General features: G+C 45.2%; 1 protein-coding gene across 1 annotated transcript in view; it reads left to right on the top strand.

Moving 5' to 3' along the window:
* The window catches only part of FER1L6 (fer-1 like family member 6), a 155,169-nt gene that overhangs the window by 105,373 nt on the left and 30,213 nt on the right, over window positions 1-19,583 (top strand). Inside the window, exons 23-32 of the mRNA XM_049854179.1 lie at window positions 2,455-2,565; window positions 2,833-2,994; window positions 4,637-4,817; window positions 7,732-7,958; window positions 9,841-9,963; window positions 11,216-11,255; window positions 12,758-12,873; window positions 14,104-14,235; window positions 15,148-15,273; window positions 17,863-17,990. Of these exons, the coding sequence (XP_049710136.1) occupies window positions 2,455-2,565; window positions 2,833-2,994; window positions 4,637-4,817; window positions 7,732-7,958; window positions 9,841-9,963; window positions 11,216-11,255; window positions 12,758-12,873; window positions 14,104-14,235; window positions 15,148-15,273; window positions 17,863-17,990 (1,346 nt within the window). The remainder of the gene's footprint in view (window positions 1-2,454; window positions 2,566-2,832; window positions 2,995-4,636; window positions 4,818-7,731; window positions 7,959-9,840; window positions 9,964-11,215; window positions 11,256-12,757; window positions 12,874-14,103; window positions 14,236-15,147; window positions 15,274-17,862; window positions 17,991-19,583) is intronic.

Below are 19,583 nucleotides of genomic sequence, written 5' to 3'. Positions count from 1 at the left end.
CTCAGTAGCTAACCGAAAGTTTGGTGGTTCAAACCCACCAGCTGCTCCACAGGAGAAAGATGTGGCGGTCTGCTTCCATAAAGATTACAGCCTTGGAAACCCTATGGAGCAAGTCTGCTCTGTCCCGTAGGGTCGCTATGAGTCAGAATCAACTGGGCCACAACGGGTATGTGCTGGATAGTTGCGCACCATGTAGTTTTATAGGCCAGGAGTTGTCCCATTCCACTGTGAAAAATGCTTAATCTCGGCTGGGAGCGTGGTTGTCCGATCTCCTTTATGCTGCAGGACCTGTCAAGGGCTGCACCGGACTCTTCAGGGCACCTTTCAGGCACTTATGCAGCAAAGGCTCTTCAGGGCGTTTCCCAGGCCGACACTCAGGCAGCCGTAGGATGAGGAAACATATGGTGCTTTTTAAAAAGCACACCCAGAGGCGGCCTCTCCTGTGCCACATCGCAGCTGTTCGTGGCTTTACTTTCGGAGCCAGAGGAGGAATTCGCTTGCTCGGTGAGGCAGGGTTTACAGGCTGAATTGCTCGACTCTGCTTCAGGCAGTGTTGGGCCTGCGCCCTCCTCACATCTCAGCTCCTTTATCTGGTCCGGATCCTTCTGCAGCTTCATTATCTGCTGACGTTTGCAGTGTCTGCTCTTTTCCTTTTCCTGAGCTTTCCTATCATTAGCTTAACCTCATCTGCCATTGCCGACTACGTCTGTGAGAGAGAAGGGGTGATGTTTGTGCTTTGCGGCTTTCGATGAGCAATAGGCTTTTTCTAGCATATGGAGCTAATGTGTCAGTCAGTCGGTAAACGTTTAGCAAGAGCCCACTGTATCTGGAGCGTTGCTTGAGGGGCTTCCAGAATGAAAATGAAGTAAACAAAGCCTTCCTCTTGGCCGAGTCTTTCTGCAAATTGTTCAAACAAACAACCCCAGTGAGGAGAATGGTCTGCTCCAAAGCAATGTTAAATAGAACATCCTACTCCTGAGGGACTTTAGGGGTTAACGTGTCCAATATCAAGACCCCTGGGTGGCACAGTTGGCACTCAACTACTAAGTGAAAGGTTGGTGGTTCGGACCCACACAACAGTGCCATAGAAGAAGGTCCTGGTGACCTGCTTCTGTAAAGGTTACAGCCAAGAAAACACTATGGAGCAGCTCTTATTTTTTTATTTTATTCTATGTGAGATGAAAATCTACAGTGGAAATTAGTTTCTTATTCAAAAATTTATACACAAATTATTTTGTGACATTGGTTGCAATCCCTGAAATGTTTTAGCACTCTCCTCCTTTCTACCCTGGGTCCCCCGAGTCCATTTGTCCAGTTTTCCCGTCCCATCCTACCCTCTCATCTTGCCTTTTGATCTCATATACTTGACTGAACTAAGAAGACCATTCCTTATATGTGTTATTGTTTGTTTTATAGGCCTGTCTAATCTTTCGCTGAGAGACAGACTTCGGAAATAGCTTCAGTTCTGAATTAGCAGGGTGTTGGGGTAGGAAGCAGTTCTACTCTGTAACGCATGGTGTCACCAAGAGTCGGAATCGACTCAGCAGTAGTGGGTTCGATGTTTTGGTGCAGTATCTGAGGCTGAAGGCTCAAAGTCTGGTTTTTGTGCAGAGTCGCACAGTGGAGCCCGGTTTCCTGACTCATCCACTGGCCTCTTTGCTAAGCCTCTACAGAGGGTGCACTGCACTCACAGGACCTTTGGGCAGGGGACTAGCCACGGTGTCCAGGGCCAAATCCAAGATGGCGTCTTGAAAGACAGCTCTCTAGAGCCAGGTCCTGAAGGCTGTGAGGGCTGACATACACAGTGAGAAAGATCCTTTTCTTAGTAGAACGGAATCCTTTGTGTGAGATTTCAGTTAAGCACCATGATTGCCCTCCTGCAGTTTCATTAATCCAAAATGCACAAGAAATGATACTCTTTCGTCTTAGACTTCTGCCTTTAAAAGACTTCATTTTCAGTTTCACTGATTAAGATGTCGTCTCTGCTGTGGTTAAATACGAACCTCTTTTGTAGTCGGCATTATGGCTTTTCGGGGGATCTTGACAAGCTGGAAGTAGGAGAACAGTTAAGGCTCAAAGGTTCAGTATCAACGAGAGCTCTTTCCCCATCCCACTGCTATAGTTCCTATGTAATCTTAGCACGTTTTGAGGGTTTATCCACGTCTTTTTCTCTCCTCTCTGTACTGTGAGCTCACCAAAAGCCATGTCGTATTAACCTCTAGGTGCATAAATGTTCCATAAATGTTGATTATCCATGCAGATGAATGCATTTATCCATTAATGAATAACTGAATGTGGTAAAATGGCTGGTCCTTGTTGCATTCCTGGCTGCAAATGTCACTGTTCTTAACAAAACAGTGAACATCTTACCGGTAAGGAAATTGACAGACTCTGTTAACAGTCTTCATTGCTTCCTCTCTCCATTCTTCTGAGCAGCACTTGTTTGTGTGGTAGGTCCCTCCATCCGGGCTACAAGGGCTCCCTCCTGTTGACCCACCAGACGTCGCCCAGATCTACCCGGTTCCTGCCAACATTCGGCCTGTGCTGAGTAAATACAGAGTGGAGGTACGCGTCAGGGAAGAATCGAGTTGTTCTTTAGGATTAAAGGGCAGTAGGCCTGCCTGCATTGTATGAGGGGCATCAAGGGATGGGCAGGACACCTAGCACTAAACACCACCCAGCTCATTCTTGACCAGACAGAACTGCCCAACTCTTTCCTGGGAGAACTCATGCAGTCTCCAGGGAAGATGTCTGACTTCCACCCCAAGGCCAGGGCATGCATGCTGGCTCTCCTCAGGCCTTTGGGTGATGCCTCTGCTGGTCCTTCCTCAGGTTCTCTTCTGGGGAGTCCGAGAAATGAAGAAGGTGCAGCTCCTGTCAGTGGATCGGCCTCAGGTTCTCATCGAGTGTGGGGGGCGAGGAGTCAAGTCCTGCGTGATCCAGAGCTACAAGAACAACCCCAACTTCAGCGTCCAGGCAGACGCCTTCGAAGTGGTGCGAGCCTCACCCTCTCCCGCCTGCTCTTGACATTCTCCTTCCCCAGCTCAGGCCTACTCTTTCAGAAACTTGGTGTGGGGAGATGTGCATGAGTTTCAGATGTCTGCAAGAAAGAGCAGTCTAATTTAGTGAAAAGTTAGAATTCAGAATGGGATAAGATAGATTTTTGCTTGTTCTTGTTTGGTTTGTTTTTTAAAGATTTCAAGGGCAGATCATATAGTAAATCAAAGCAAGTTGACAAAGTATTGCCTCGACCAGTGAGTGGTTCCAAAGGGTGGTCTCAGCAACAGCATTGCCTGGGAACTTGTTAGAAATGCAAATTCTCAGACCCTATGCCAGTTTTAAAGAGCCCTGATGGCACAATGGTTAAGCACTTGGCTGCTCACCCAAAGGTCAGTGATTCAAACCCAGTAGCTGCTCTGTGGGAGAAAACACCTGGTGATCGGCTTCTGTAAAGATTACAGCCTAGGAAACTCTGTGGGGCAGTTCTACCCTGTCCTATAGGGTCCCTGTGAGTCAGAATAGACTCAACAGCATACAACAATAACATGCCAATCCTACTGAAACTGTTGGGTGTGAGGCCAGGAGTCTCTGTTTGAACAAGTCCTCCAGTGATTCTGATACACGCTGACGTTAAAGAACCACTGGCCAGAAGATACCCTAACAAGGCTTATTTTAATGGATAGATTAAAAAAAAAAATTATTTGTACTAAGCATGTCAGTAGTTTACAGGTGAGCTTATGCTTCTAAAGTGATGTTTTTTGACACCCGCCCTTTTTGTTGATTTCAACATTTCAACACTCCTTTGCAGTACTTTCTGTGCTCTAGTTTGAAACAAACTATGTGGAAGAAGTTTGCTTTCTCCCAACCCAGTAAGCTCCAATGGACACATGATTCTAAATTAACAAAGACTAGAATGAAAGAACGTGCACACTGTTTGCAAACCTTTCATATCAGCTTTCCTTGAACCTCAGGGGCCATAAGGGAGACAAGTGGGCAAGGCCTGGCCGACCCCCAGCTTCATTTTGGCTTTAACTTATGTCTGTTTAACATGTTGGGCTGGTTAAACTTCTGTTGGAGGTAAGAGATCTTGGCTAGTAAATAATGAAGAGATAAGAAGATTAAAAACTACAGCCATACAGAATATGGAGTGTGTGGTTTTTGAAATTTCAACCTGGGATGAATTGTTAGTGAGACATCCCTGATGTTGTTGTTAGTTGCCATCGAGTTGATTCCGACTCATGGCGACCCCACGTGTGCACAATAGAACGGCTCCATAGGCTTTTCAAGGCTTCGACCTTTCCGAAGGAGATAACCAGGCTTTTCTTCTGAAGCACCTCTGGGTGGCTTTGAACTGCCAACCTCTTGGCTATTTGTCAAGCGCTTAACTGTTTGTGCCATCCAGGGACTCCATCTTATTTTATGTAGCTCCTCCCTGGGCCCAGAAGACAACGTAGACAACCTGCAAGTGTGGCCCGGAGGGATAGAATGGCAAGCAGGGACTGAGGAAGGGTGGGTGCTGGCCGACATTGGTCCTGTCCCACGGACAGAGCAGCAGGGCCTCAGCAGCCAGGCCCACCTCAGGCAGGGCCCACACTTCCTCCCCACAACCTTGCTGAGAGCTGCCCTCTCCCCCCAGGAGCTGCCTGAGAACGAGCTTCTTCATCCACCACTGAGCATCTGTGTGGTGGACTGGAGGGCTTTCGGGAGGAGCACCCTGGTGGGCACCTACACCATCAATTGCTTAAAGCAGTTTTTGTGCAAGTCCAGGGAGCCCCCTGCCCTCATCTCACAGGTGAACGGAGCCCAAGTTCAGCAAGGTAGGATGTGCCTTCTATACTCTGGGCTGCAGACTGTAAAGCAGCGATGCCCACACAGTGCCTGCTACGGGACCTGGCACAAAGGAGATGCATGTCCCCCCTCCCCCCCACCCCTCCCATCCGCGACAGTGATCCTTCGGAAGAATTTGCTCCTGCGATTCCTTCTGCCTGCTTTAGCTGCCAGACTCTTACCTTAAGACTCACATCAGGATCAACACCTCCAGGAAGCCGTTCTTGAATCTGTCTTAAGCTCTCCGCTGCCTTGTTACTTTGCTTTGTGCCTGATGGTATTCCCCTTGGGCTCACTTTGGATCTCAGGTGCAGAGCTGAGTTAATGTCATTTCTTAGTTTCTGCCGTACAATCATCGTTGGTCTGTTCAAGGCGTCTTCTCATTAAATTCACCTTCCCCCCATGCCTTCTTCCTCATCTCCACTCTCGGTCCCCTCCCTGCAGTGGGCACCACACCGCCAATCCTTATGAAATGAGTGGGTGTGTCTTTAATTTACGTAAATGGTGTGGTGCTCTAATTTTCATTTAGTTTCTTACTCTTTTTCCTTCAACGCTTATGTCGTGAGCATGTGTACGTTATCCATATTGCTGTGTGTACGTTAGCTCGTTACCACTACCTGCTGTGTCTGCTCTTCATTGTCCCTTTCCCCTAGTTTCTGGCCCTAGGCTGCCTCCAGTTCCCCGCTTCCACAAACAATACTGTGACGAATATCCTTGTGTGTGTTCACTGAAGGAGCATCCTGTGTGGGAATTTCTCTGGAATATACACCCAAGGGTGAAACTGCTGGGTCACAGGGAATCTGTATTAAGTATTGCTAGAGGGTGCTCCAGATGGCTTTATCCGCTTACACCAGTCTGCACGGTACAGTGATTAGGCACTCAGCTGCTAACCAAAAAGTCGGTGGTTGGAACCTATCAGCCACAACACAGGAGAAAGATGTGGCAGTCCGCTTCTGTGAAGAAGATGTACAGGCTTGGAAACCCTGTGGGGCAGTTCTACTCTGTCCTATAGGGTCACTATGAATTGGAATTGACTTGACAGCAATGGCTACACCAGCCTGCACCAGTCTATAACAGTCTGCCCCAGTCTGTACCAGTCTGCCCCAGTCTACACCTGTCTGCACCAGTCTACACTAGTCTGCACCAGTCTACACCAGTCTGCCCTGGTCTGTACCAGTCTGCATCAGTCTGCCCCGCTCTACACCATTCTGTCCTAGTCTACACCAGTCTGTCCCAGTCTACACCAGTCTGCCACAGTCTACACTGGTCTGCCCCAATCTGTCCCAGTCTACACCAGTCTGCCACAGTCTGTACCAGTCTGCCACAGTCTGTACCAGTCTGCACCAGTCTGCCCCAGTCTACACCAGTCTACCTCAATCTGTACTAGTCTGCCCCAGTCTACACCAGTCTACATCAGTCTGCACGAGTCTGCACCAGTCTCCACCAGTCTGCCCCAACCTGCCCCAGTCTGCACCGGTCTACACTCCTACCAGCAATGCATCCACAGCCCTGCCTTCCTCTTCTTCAACAGCACCTCCTGGAATCCAACTTTCTGGGTTTTGTTTTGGTCTGATTTTTGGGTTTTGTCATTCTGGTGGGCATAAAGTAGCATCTTCTTTTTTAATCAGCTTGGATTTCTCAATTGCTAGTAAGTTTTCTCAACTCTTCACATTTGCTGCCAGTCTTAATTTTCCCTTCTGTGATTTGCCTGTTTATATCCTTTGCCTATGTTTTATGTGTTTTCTTGATTTTCTTTTTTATTCATGAGTTCCTTGCATATTCCCAATGTTATCACCATGTAGATTGTAGCTACTGCTCATATATTCTTCTAGTCTGATAACAGCTAACCTTGTTTGTGGTTCCCCCATCTTTGAGCAGAAATCCTCAATTTTGATGGGATTAAATCTATCCGTGTTTTAAACTTCATGGTTCATACTTTCGGGGGTCTTGTTTAAGAAAGCCTTTTTCACCCCCCACAAAGACATGATGTTATATTTTCTTCCATTAGCTTTATAGTTTTACGTTTCACATTTAGATCTTTAATCCATCTGCATTTGCATATGGTTGAAGGTAGGGATCTGGCTGCATTTTTTTTTTTCATATCATTGCTTCTCCCAAAAGTCTACTAACCAGTCATTACTTTCTCCATTGGTTTGAACTACCATTTTTCTCATAAATCATGGTGCTGTACATCTTGGCCTATTCTGAGCTTTCTACTCTGTCCATTGGTCTCTCCATCTCTGTGCCCAGCACAGAATAGAAGCCTGTAAGTGTGTTGGGTTGAATTCACTATTGAGATGTCAGCAATTGGGGGAGAGAAACTCTGGAGGCCACGGCAGCCAGGGTGGCCCCAGATTGGGAATGTTTGTACCTCCTGAATTCCATAGCACAAAATCGAGTGGAGAGGACTCTTGGCAGGAAAGGGCAATGTTATGACTTTTTTATTGGATCAGTAGCCTGGTTAAGAATCTCATGAAATCCCTGCCAAGCACATGGACTCATGCTCAGAGTTCTGCCTCCATATGGGGAGTTCACAAACCTCCGGAGCCTCCAAGGCTCCCTGAGTTAACCCACTGTGGGAAGGCAATTGACATAGAGGACCTGTGCCCTAAACCTTGATTTACATGGTCCTGATGGCCATGGTTGATTAAAATTTTTCTGAGGGATAAATAACAAGTACAACCATTTATTGATCACCTTTTACACATTACATCATGATCTCATTTAATTCCCCAGCGAGCTGGGTATTCTCACTGTCATTTTCTAAATAAGGATAGTGAGTTTTGGAGATGTTAGGAACTTTCCAGATTTGTACTCAGATCTGTGTGATTCTCTGTACTGGGTCCTTAGATGACCACCCTACACTGCAGCCCTGGTTGCCTGACCTGATTGCTATCATTTCAGATGTTTCAGTTTCACTAACAGCCACTGAGCCCCTCCAGCCTCTCAACTCCTCCCAGGAGCCCCCGACAGATCACATCTATGTGGATATTGAGCCGCCTCCCACCGTGGTGCCTGATTCTGCCCAGGTTCAGCAGGCCAGCCTAGTTGACATCCCTGACTCATCCCCAATGCTGGAGCCCGAACTCAAGTCTGCAGCCCCAAAGCCACCCAAAGATGGAAAAGCTAAGGTCAGAATGCAATTCCCTCACCATATTTACAGGGCTCATTAGTGTTTGCACTGGATGTTCTAGACACTAATCTTCCTACCTACTGGCTGTGTGACCTTAGGCAAGCAACTTCACACTTCTGAGTATCAGTTTCCTCATCTGTAAAATGGGGATAATAATACCCACTTCACAGCACTGTTGTTAAGATCAGATACATCAATGTATGTGAAATTAAAGTGTTAGTTGAACGTGAGGACAATATTTAATTAAACAGAAGCTCTTCTGAATGTTTTAGCTTGGAAAGACAATGGTTTCTTCATCTGGGGTTTTCCACAAATATTTAAAACCTACTTTGTGCAAGGTCATGGAGGACCAAAAGGTTGTGTCTTCTAGATTCTGAAGAGGAGTAAGACTCCTTGCCCTCAGCGGAGACTCTGGAAGGGGAGATAGACAAGCACACAAAAAAGCGTAACCATGGATATGATTAAGGTGTCTGCATCATAAATTTGAATACAGAATCCTGGTGAATTAATTAAATTAAAGGAGGAGGAAGCTTTAAGAAAGTCCTAAAGAATTGCTAAAGGCTGAAATAAAAAGTCAAAACAAAAAAAACCCGTTGCCATCAAGTTGATTCCTATTCACAGTGACCCTACAGGACAGGGTAGAGTTGCCCCATAGGGTTCCAAAGCTGTAATCTTTACAGAAGCAGACTGCTACATCTTTCTCCTGCAGAGATGCTCTCTTTAGCAGACGAGCACTTAACTGCTGCACTACCAGAGCTCCTTGAAATAAAAAGCAGAGGAAGATAAAGTAATGATACTTGCTCAGGCTGTTCCCATCTCATCTGTGCTCAACGTGACCCTCTGTGACCCTTTGCCAGGTTCTCTCCATCCCACCAGCATTGCACCTGCCACTTTATTTTGGAATTCTCAGTTTAGGTGTTTATTGACCCCACAAAACCATGAACGCAGCAGGTCAGGGATGACATGTTGACACTTTTGCACCCTTGCACTCAGCTCAGTGCCTGGCATATAGTAGGTACTCGGAGATGTCCCAGAGAGTGAACGGACGGTGGGCACATGATGAATCTTGTCTAGGTAGCCTGTCTTCTCTTACAAATGCCTCCTTTCTGCCCTACATGTATTGCTGCCTCCTACTACCCCATCCCATCATGTATACTATAACCTACCCCATTGCCATTGAGTCCATTCAAACTCACAGTGACCCTATAGGACAGAGTAAAACTGCCCCATAGGGTTTCCAAGGAGCAGCTGGTAGATTCAAACTGCCAACCTTTTGGTTAGCAGCCAAACACTTAGCCACTGTGCCACCAGGGCTGCCATGTATATTATAGGTGCCATTTATTTGTACCTGTTAAAATTGAAAAGAGTACTAACAGGGTTTGCCTACATTATATCACTCAATCCTCACAGCAATGAAGCAGGCAGGTATTCTTGTCTACTAGTTGAGGAAACTGAGAATCGCAGAAGTTATATTGTTTATAGTTAAAATTGTGCTATGATTTATAACCCAGCTCTGTATGAAGCTACCGCCCTTTCTGCTGTGCCACAGTGTTATACAACTGGGTGCTTATCTCTTGCATGCCTGTCTTCTCTACTGAATTGTAAGCTCCTCAGATATGGGGATTGTGTCTAATTCCCCTAGTGTCCTCAATGTAAAGCACAATATCTGACACCTGCTCAATAAAAGTTTGTTGAATGAATGAATGGATTGTTAAACATTGATTTACTGAAATGACAGAGAACTGATGGCACAAAACCCACAGATACCTCCATCTGCTTCAGCGGGCTCCTATATATTCCCTTCCCCAGCAAACCAACTGTCCACCAGCATATAGCTCCATGAGGCCTTAGCCAATAACACATCCCTTTTCTCTTGCCAGGATGCTAGGAAACCTTCCCGGAGGTCCACTAAAAGAAAGAAGAGGACCATAGCCGATGAGTCTGCTGAAAATGTTATTGATTGGTGGTCTAAGTATTATGCCTCCCTGAAGAAAGCACAGAAGGTATAGTGCCCCTGGCTTTGACAGCCAAGAGCCTCAATAAAAAAACACAGCACCCTCTACCTCCCCAAATCTCATATACCCTCCCTGTCTCCACCATCATTGTTAAATTCCCTTCTCCAGAGGCCCTAGTCAGCTGTGGGTCTGTTCATTGCAGAAGGTCAAAAAGCCTGGCAGGACCAGGGACCTCGAATTTTAAAGTCCCCACCCTCTGGCTAGACAAGGACACAGATTTTGTTATAAAGGCTAGAAGGAATTTCAGTCCAGCAGGGCACCTGGAGGATCTTCCACCAGTCTGACTCAGGGAGGTCCCAGAAGGAGAAACAGGCCGTCAGGGCAGGTGGATATCAGTATTGGGGCCTCAGGTACACCTGAAGATAGCCCCAGGCCTCCAGCAGGATTCCAAGTTCATATGGAAAGACAGAGACCTTGGCCTTAGAAAAATAGGATGCCTGACAGGCTGACAAGGCAGGGCCTCATGTACAAGAAAAAGAAAGGAATTGAGCTTTAAAACTGGAGAACCAGTGGGGAGTGGCCTTGGGGGTTAAGGCTAAAGCTCAGTGAATGAATTTGGCAAGACTTTTCATCTCTGAGTGAAAAAGGAAAGGAAAATTAGAGTAATTATATTTAATTTATCATAGAAACTCTTCTGATTCCTTAGTATGGAAGGACTATGGTTTCTTCATCTAGCACTAAAAAAAAAAAAGCACTATTTCACAAGTATTGTGACGTAGTTAAATGAACAAACCAAATATTTGTTCCTCCCCCAACCTCTTTCCCTTTACTGTGGTGATCACTACCAATTCTGGTGAGCTTACCCTTTCTCTGCTGCCCTCCCAGTCCCTGGTACCGACTCAATGACCCAATGTGCCAATAGGTAGAACTCATAATGCTGGCTGGGGTGATGCTTTGGAAAGATGGAAAAAAAAAGTAGGGAATGAAGGTTCTTTCCCAATGGCTGAGATAAGCCTGCACGCAGAAGTCCAGGAAGATTACAGCTTGTGGCAATTTTCCAGGCTGTATGGGTCCTTCTTCTCTAGGGCTAGGCCTCGCTCACAGCATTTAGTTCCAGGTCTTTGCAGTGAGTTTTCATCTGGAGGGTGCTTGGGTTGGGGGGCACCGGGAAGCTGTGTTAAATTCTATTTTAAAATGGCACCTCTGGGAATGCAGAGAACTGGGATAATTGAATAGAACTGTTACCAGTCAAGATGAATAAATTAAGCGTAGTAATCTTATCTCCCTCTTTTCTCAAAAGGCAAAGGAGAGTAATCCCAAGGAGAAAAAGGACAATACGGGTAAGTGGCTGTTCTGAGGTCACTTAGACATAAAAGGGGCCATTTTTGTATAGAATTATAAAATGGAAGGCACGGGTGATCTATCAGAGCTCAACCCTTGTGTTTCCCAATTGAGGAAACACTCTCGGGAAAATGGCAAGATGAAAAAGTTCATACGGCTGGTTTGAGCTGGCCTGGGAGCAGATCTCAGGTCTCCTGAATCCAGTTCAGTGCTGAAATTGACCCCTTGGCTCCTGTCCTTACACTGACAATCTGAGTGTAGAAACAGAGGAATAAAAATAGGAACACACCAAGAGGACAGGCCAAAACCAACACAATAAACTTTAAATGAGGTGTATGCCAAGGCCTGAATTCAGGCTCCAAAACTCAGTTTACAAGGATTGGGTAGATTTGGTTAGGTAGAAGCTTCGATAGAAGAGGCTTGGGATTTGAAATGACCACAAACTCGACTCCAGCCAGCTGTGGGTCTTGGTCTAAAAACAACAGTAAATCAAGCAGCCCGTGCTGCTTCAGGTGACACTGATAGAAGAAGGAAAATGAGAGCCAGGTCAGTTCTTCAGGCCACTAATAATTGCCATTTCAATAGGCATAGGCATAGGCAATGTTATCCTCACTTTGCATATGATGAAACAGAGGTACAAGGAGGTCGAGTAACTTGCCCAAGGTTACACAGCTAGAAAATAATGGAGCTGGAAGCCCATCTTAGGCAGCTTAACTCCAGAGCCTGACAGTAAAAAGTTATTGACTAATCTCACTATAATAATTACAATAATAGACTCAAACGTAGCAATGATCATGAAGATGGAATATTTTGTTCTGTTATATATAAGGTTGCTATGAGTCAGAGAGGAAACCCTGGTGGCGTAGTGGTTAAGTGCCACGGCTGCTAACCAAAGGGTCGTCAGTTTGAATCCGCCAGGTGCTCCTTGGAAACTCTATGGGGCAGTTCTACTCTATCCTATAGGGTCGCTATGAGTCGGAATCGACTGGACAGCACTGGGTTTTTTGTTTTTTTATGAGTCGGAGACTCAATGGCAACTCACAGCAACAAGCTCACATGACTTTGTGTAAGACCTTTAACATTTTTGAGACACATGCTGCTCAGTTGGGGGTATACCTACCAGCCATGTCCCTAAACAAAATATGATCAGAGTGGGATTGTAACTACAAGCTTTGGAGTCACTCCACCCTGGGCGGGTTCTTTGCTATTTGGGTGGCTTTGGGCAAATTGCTTACCCTCTCTGGGCCTACTTTAATGTGCTCTTACATATACTAGGACAGGCTACCACGTTGCCCAGCCTGGGGTATCCTTTACATTACATTTGTACGTGAGTGCCCAGTTTGCAGGACTACACTAGCAACCCTACAGCAAAATGTTACTATTTCTTTTTAAAAGGAAGGCTTATGACACATGCCAGAGTGAAGGGAGAGAGAGCTTGGCTTTGCTTCTTCTAATCTTAACAGCCATGAGACCTCTAACAATTTCCAATGAATATCCACAGAGACAAAAGGAGACCAGGTGGTGGTAGACATAGGAGATGGCCCAAAGAAGAAGAAAGACAAAATGCTCAAGAAGCAACCCAAAGAAGGTGAAATCCCCAACCTGGCCGTTTTGCAGGTATGTGGACAAAGTCATATCTGCCGTCGGTAGGGTGGGCAGCTCAAAAGCTGGGGTTCTGGGAGGGCTTTGGTCAACTCTGTTGTTGGGTGCCGTTGAATGGACTCTGACTCATAGCGACCCCATGTGACAGAGTAGAACTTCTCCATAGGGTTTTCTAGGCTGTAATCTTCACGGGAGCAGATCACCAAGTCTTTCTCCCACAGAGCCACTGGGTGGGTTTGAACCACCAACCTTTTGGTTAGCGGTCTACTCTGGTAATGCCCTTGTTTGAACCAACTTACTTTGTCTTTATTATAATCACTGATGCACAGAAATTCATGTCAATAAAACAAGCAAGTAAGCAAAGACAACAGAGCTTGCTCATTTTCCGTTTTTTACATCCTCATAGTGTGAAGAGACACAACTTATAGTTGTTTAACCTGGCTCCGCTGAGGGAATTTACAGTCTCTGTGTTTCCCTTGGCTCACCTCTTTGAGCTTGACATCATCATGCACGTGCTTATGCACTGAAAATAGCAGGAGTTTTAACTCTGAAAGAAGTCCGGTCTGTCAGACCGATCTTAACATCAGGCAGAGACTATTAGCTAATGGAATATTTATCATATGTAAATTAAGAATATGAAAATTTTTCATCTGGATAAGGAATTTTAGTAGAAAATTGGAATAAGAATTTAATTATACTACCAAACCTAAAACTCAATTTGGTTTTGCATTTCTAAAGTGGATACTACCTCATTTCCCACTTAGAAAATTTATGTCTATATGCATGATAATAAAAACAAATACTCTATCACTTTACATGTTAATAATTAGATGTTTAATGAATGTTTATTAATTTTAATTTCCTAAAAGTATTACAGTCTATAGCTAACAACCAAAGAAGTTAATTAACTATAAAAGGCTAAAAACCCAAAAACACAAAAAACACACACAAAAAATAAAAGGCTAGTCATATTTATATCTATATATTGTATTTTTAAAGTTTGGGTTTAACTATGCTCCTTGGAATTTCAAAGTTCATCAAAAAGTTTTATAAATTTCAGAGTATAGTAGGAATGGTGAACTAATCATGTTTCTTTCTTTACTAAAGATAAATTAACAGTGATCTCTTAGATTTTTTCCCAGGGGTATATATCAAGGCTAGTTTTGGAATATCTCGTTATTTTTCATTAAATTGCTCTTGAGCCTCCTTTCCTCTTAGCATAATCTCTCTCCCCTCTCTCTAAAGATATACGATGGTGATCTCGAGAGTAAATTCAACAATTTTGAAGACTGGGTGAAAACCTTTGAGCTCTTCAGAGGCAAGTCTATGGAGGAGGACCACGGCCTTGATGGAGATCGAGTCATAGGAAAGTTTAAGGTAGGTTCCAAGGCCTGTCTTTTGCTTTGGCTCTCTCTGCCCATAAATATCAGACAGTACTCAACTCTGTCAATGGGATTATGTGGGGGGTAGGTGTAAGGAAAATCCTTCATCTTTACTCAAGACCCTCTCTAGAACCCCACAAGACCAAGCCCCAGTCTTTTGAGATATTTTCTTCTGTGGCCAGTGAAATGGGTTGGCGCTCGGTCTGGTGGAATACAAGGAGACAGGCTCATTACTTGAAAGGACCACTGAATTTTACTTTGCTTTCCCCAGTAGACTGGACCCCACCTCCCATACCTGATATCAAGCGTATAATTTATGCAAACCTATCTATTGGACAATTAAACTAATCATACAACACAAATCCTTCTTCTGGAAGATGTACAGTGTCAGCATTACCAAATAGTAGCTAACATTTACTGTGAACCTGCTTTGTAGTAGTTCAGGGTCCTTATATGAAGTGTGGTGTGTTGGAAACACTGTGGGTGTTACACGTTTGCCAATCTGAATCCTAGTTATAAACTTACTAGCTGCATGATCTTGAACAGTGTACTTAACCTTCCCTGACCTTCCACTGCTGCATCTGGAAGTGGGAACACCGGGGTCAGGATTGAATGAGATAATGAGGGAAAGTACTAGCATAGCACTCATTTGTAGAGGGCTCTCAAAACTTCATCTGACTTTCCTGCAAGGAAGATGCGCGTGTACCTGTCATCAAGGTACCACGAAGAAATTGAGGTGCAAGCAGGTTATATGACTTGCCCAGTGATATCCAGCTGGCAAGTGTAGCGCCAGCTCAGGTCCTGCCGGGACCCAGCCTGTGCTCATTCTCCCAGCACTGTGCCCTGCATGGTTTTTGGTGAGCCTTGTGACCATCCTGTTTGAGTGGGTTGCTCTTTATGGTTCCAGGGCTCCTTCTGCATCTACAAAAGTCCTGAGGATTTCAACACAGAGGACAGTGGACAGCTAAGAATTCAGCAAGGGATCCCGCCCAACTACCCAGTCAAAGTTCTGATCCGGGTGTACATTGTGGCGGTAAGCCATCCTCGTCTGCTCTGAGGGGCATGGAGTCAGCAACATGGACACTTCCTGGCTTTTCACTTAGGCTGGCGGGGAAAATACTTTCCAGGCATCTAGGATTGCTCTGTGTAGCTTTCTTTGTCCTCTGCGGTTGCCTGCTGGCTGGGAAAGAAACCAAATAGGACTGAAGCAGGAAGCTTGCAGGCAAGGCAGCTAGAGGGAAGAGCCAGGGTAGAACAAGGCAGCTGCCACTGTGAAATCCTTTCCTCGTGGCCATACCTCCGCACTGTTGTCAGAAATTTCATTTAGAACATATTTCTGAGAAAAACTTCATCTCCCTAGGTTTTTCCCTTTTTGATAATGAGATTAGAACGTTTAATTATAAACCCTCTTGACTTGGTTGCCAGGAAGCTCAGGGTCAAAGCTGGCGTTCAATCAAAGCAACCGTATGAACCTTTATGGTTCGTGTGTGTGTTTCCATCTCCCAACCTTGAACTTGATTTTCATAATCTTATTTGATTGAAGCAATATTATTGTTATATTAACTCTTTGCTTAAATTGCCTACATCCTGTTTTAAAAACATAAAATAAAGATGAATCATTCTTTAACGAGAAGAGAGAACTAAACGTTCTTCTATCACGCAGTACTCATGGTCCTTTGTCGTTGTCAACATCGCCACCACCTCCTGTCAGTGTGTTCTGTTCACCAGGAATGCTGTGATGAAAAGGACACAGTCCGGACCCTCAAGGATGCCAAGTCTAGTTGAAAGGTTGGAAGTACTTGTCAGGAATCATTGGCAATGCCAGGTAGTCTATTACTGAACATCTGTCCGCAGGATAGTTTAGACTTTTCACGTTTTGTTACGGAGGTCACTTGTGTTCAAGGAGATAATAGGCATTCCTCAGGAAAAAGGCTTTGTGTTCAAATAAGCTCAAGAGCTGTTGCATACGATGTTCATTTCCCTCCCCAGCCTCTGAATTTCACAAAGCTCATTAGCACCTTCAAGGCTTTGAGAAGTCCTGAAGCAAAAAAACCCATTTTAAGTGTTGAATCCTTAACAGCACTTTCTAAACTTATTCGCCCTCACCACTTCTCCCCGTCACAGAAAACCCTTCAGAACGAAGGCTCTTGGGACACAGTTTGGGGAACCCAGAGAGGATGAATAATAGGAAGCAGAGGGAGAAATGTCCTTGGACCAGAGATTAGAGAAGACTTTGTCCCCTTCCTCATTATCCATTCACTAAGAGTCCACTTGCACACCTTTTATGTGTCCAGTACCCTCTAGACCAAGCACAGGGGTGCAGCCAGGCTCCTGTCCACGAGGCAGTGTGGAGGAGAAGGGCTTGGGCAGGAACTTGAGGGCAGGTGGGACTTGACAAATAAAGAATCAGAGCTTGGTGGGCGGGTTACAGGGGAGTAGGATAAATTCACTGCTGTTATGGCAGCACTGCTTTTCAGTGACACTTCTAGAAGTGGTGGTAGTATGTGGTTTGCTCCCTCACACTAAGATGTAATTAATTAAACATGTTAAAAGTCTTTTTTTAATTCAAAAAACACCAAAAAGGTAAAAAAAAAAAAAAAAATCATACTACTTAAAAGTTGTGTAAAGAAAAAAATCCCATCTCCTCACCTTTGCAACCCCATCCCTAGATTACGTGCTTTTGCCATGCATTCTAAGCACGTCAGTGAAAATAAGCCAAGAAACAGATAAATAAATGGACGAATGTCAGAGATAACTGCTATGTAGAGAATTAAAATGGGGTGATGTGTTAAAGACTGAAGTGGGGGCTACTTGGGATTAGTTTCTCCCCAGGTAATTGACATACAGGTTGTTCACAATTTTTGACTATTTAACAAAGTGCTAATGAACATCCTTGAAAATTAAGCTTTATATGCTTATGACATTCTTTAGGAAAGAGTCCTAGAAATGAGAGTTTCCCACTCAGCTTTAGTTTCTGCAGAGTATGTCCATCTTTTTTACACCATTCCTCACCGGCCCCTTGCCCCAGCCTTTCCCCAGAAAGTGTTTTGCTTTTCATGGGTAGTTTAAGGCCCCACTTGTCTGGCATCAAACTCCCACCTCAGAAACAGACCATCACTCAACTGGCCAGTGCTAAATGCAAGATTCATGGGGTCACAGGTTCAGAGTCCATTATTTCTGGGAGAAGCCTTCAAGGCCCACCCCATGATTTCACAGGTAAGTCTGAGAGTAGGACAGACTTGCCCGAGAACACACGACTAGTTAGAAGGAGAGCCAGAACTCAGAGGCATGCCTTCCACCTCCTGGTCCAGCACATTCCATGTTACACTGTGAGAGCAGCTTTTCACTGGAAACGATGCAGGAGAAAGGTGAATTTGGGCAAAGCCGACAACTTTAACAGCAAAACAGAGAGGCTGAAGCAGAGGTTCTTAACCTTGGCCGCACACTAGAATCATCTAGGGAGCTTTGGAAAAGCCCATCGCCCAGGGCCAATTAAGTGAGGCTATCTGGGGACCCAGCTCAGGCATCAGCAGTTTTTAAAGCTCCTAATTGATTCCAGCGTGGGGCCAACACTGACTGACCAAGGTGGACTAAAGGGAATTTCTTTCTCCCCCTCCTGCAGGCGTTTAATCTTAGCCCAGCTGATGCAGATGGGAAAGCAGATCCCTACATTGTGATCAAGCTTGGCAAAACCGAAATCAAAGACCGGGAAAAATACATCCCCAAACAACTGAACCCAGTCTTTGGCAGGTCAGTGGCCACCTGGGCTGCACCATATCGTCTTTTCTGTGTTTACTGCTGCCCTGTTTCTGGGGCTCCCAGGGCAGGTTGGTGTGTGTGTGTGAGCATGTCTGGGTAATGGTGGCTGGAGGCTAAGTGCTGACTTTTCTCTTGATAACAGCCAACCAAATCTGTATTCGTGGAGGAGGGCCAAATTCTCTCCCTGGTCCCCACAGGAATTTGGCGGTACACGATGATCTTTGTGCCCACAATTTTCTAGTAATGATTTCCTAGATCTTAGATTTCAAGAGGCACTTTGAGGGGTCGTTGAATTCAGCCTCTTGCCTTTGGGCAGGTTGAAATTTCCATTTTACAAAGAAAATGGCTGAGGCACGGAAAGATGGAGAAACTTAGTCAAGATCACACTGCTTGTACGTGAGAGAGCAAGGCCAGAAATTTGGTCCTTTGTCTCCTACCAAAGGCTATTTTCTACCATATAGTCCTTTTTTTAGTCCTACACCTCATTTCAGGTGAACCCCGAGGTCAAAAAGTTCAACTCTGTCCCCCAGTTGTATTTTGTTTTCTTGCAGTGTTTTTAAACTCACAGCGTTTGTGTATGCTGAGGTGGGCGAGGCATTCTCCAGTTTATGGCAATCCTGCCACCCTCATTTGTCTTTCAACAAGGTGTCACACATTCGTGTTCCCTGCTTGGCCCTGAAAATGTCTGAGCTTGTGGCCCTGGCTGCCATCAATTTTAGAGTCAAGCAGATCCTGGTTTCCCTTTGTCTCTGCCACCTACAGGCTGTGTAACCTTGTACAGATGGCTTGACCTCTCTGATCCCAAGTTCCTTCATTGGTAAAGTAGCAATAGTGACACCTGACTCTCAGAATCCTCCAGAAAATTAAACATGCAAACCACCTAGCACATTCTCTGTACTAGGACAGAGCGGATACCTGAAAGGCGTTAGCTTCTTCCCCCTTCCCCTTGATAATCATTTTAGCAACGGATACATTTTAAGCCTATTTAATTTTTTTTTCTTCCTGAGCACCTAGCTAGATGCAAGGGAGGAAATCTCCATTAGCCTCGTTTAAATTCATTTACACATTTGTAATCTCTTTGGACCGGCTGACATCTCATCAGCATCGGCCTCTTATATTTTATTGCCCCTGAGGAAATGAGGCAATAAATGATCTCGCCTGTTCAAATTAATGGGAGTGATTAAAATGATAGTGCCGGGAAGCTTAACTCGGGGGTCCCTGCACCCAGAGAGGGACTTTATCATCACCTGCTGTCAGTGTAACGGGCACTTCATTGTGTCAGGCGCCTAGCTATTTTCACCACAGTGCCGTCACTTCCACTGGTTTTACTGCTCCCGGTTTATAGCTGTGGAAAACAAAAGAGGATGACGAAATAGTCCCACCTGCTTCTAGAATTGCAGGTCTTCTTCCAGAAGCCTCCATCTGTGAACATGTTGTTGGATGCGTATTGAATTGTCACTCAGGAATAAAATTGCCTCCTAAATCCCACAGTGCTCCAGTGGGGAGGGGCTCTCAGAGCACTCAGGGTCTAGGGGATCTCTCTTGGCGGACCTCACTGCCTTGATATTCCCCTGAGGACCTCAG

Source organism: Elephas maximus, chromosome 15, assembly GCF_024166365.1.
Source record: "Elephas maximus indicus isolate mEleMax1 chromosome 15, mEleMax1 primary haplotype, whole genome shotgun sequence".
Taxonomy (NCBI): Eukaryota; Metazoa; Chordata; class Mammalia; order Proboscidea; family Elephantidae; genus Elephas; species Elephas maximus.
Note: the sequence above shows the minus strand (reverse complement) of the source record. Positions and strands in the feature narration are given on the sequence as shown.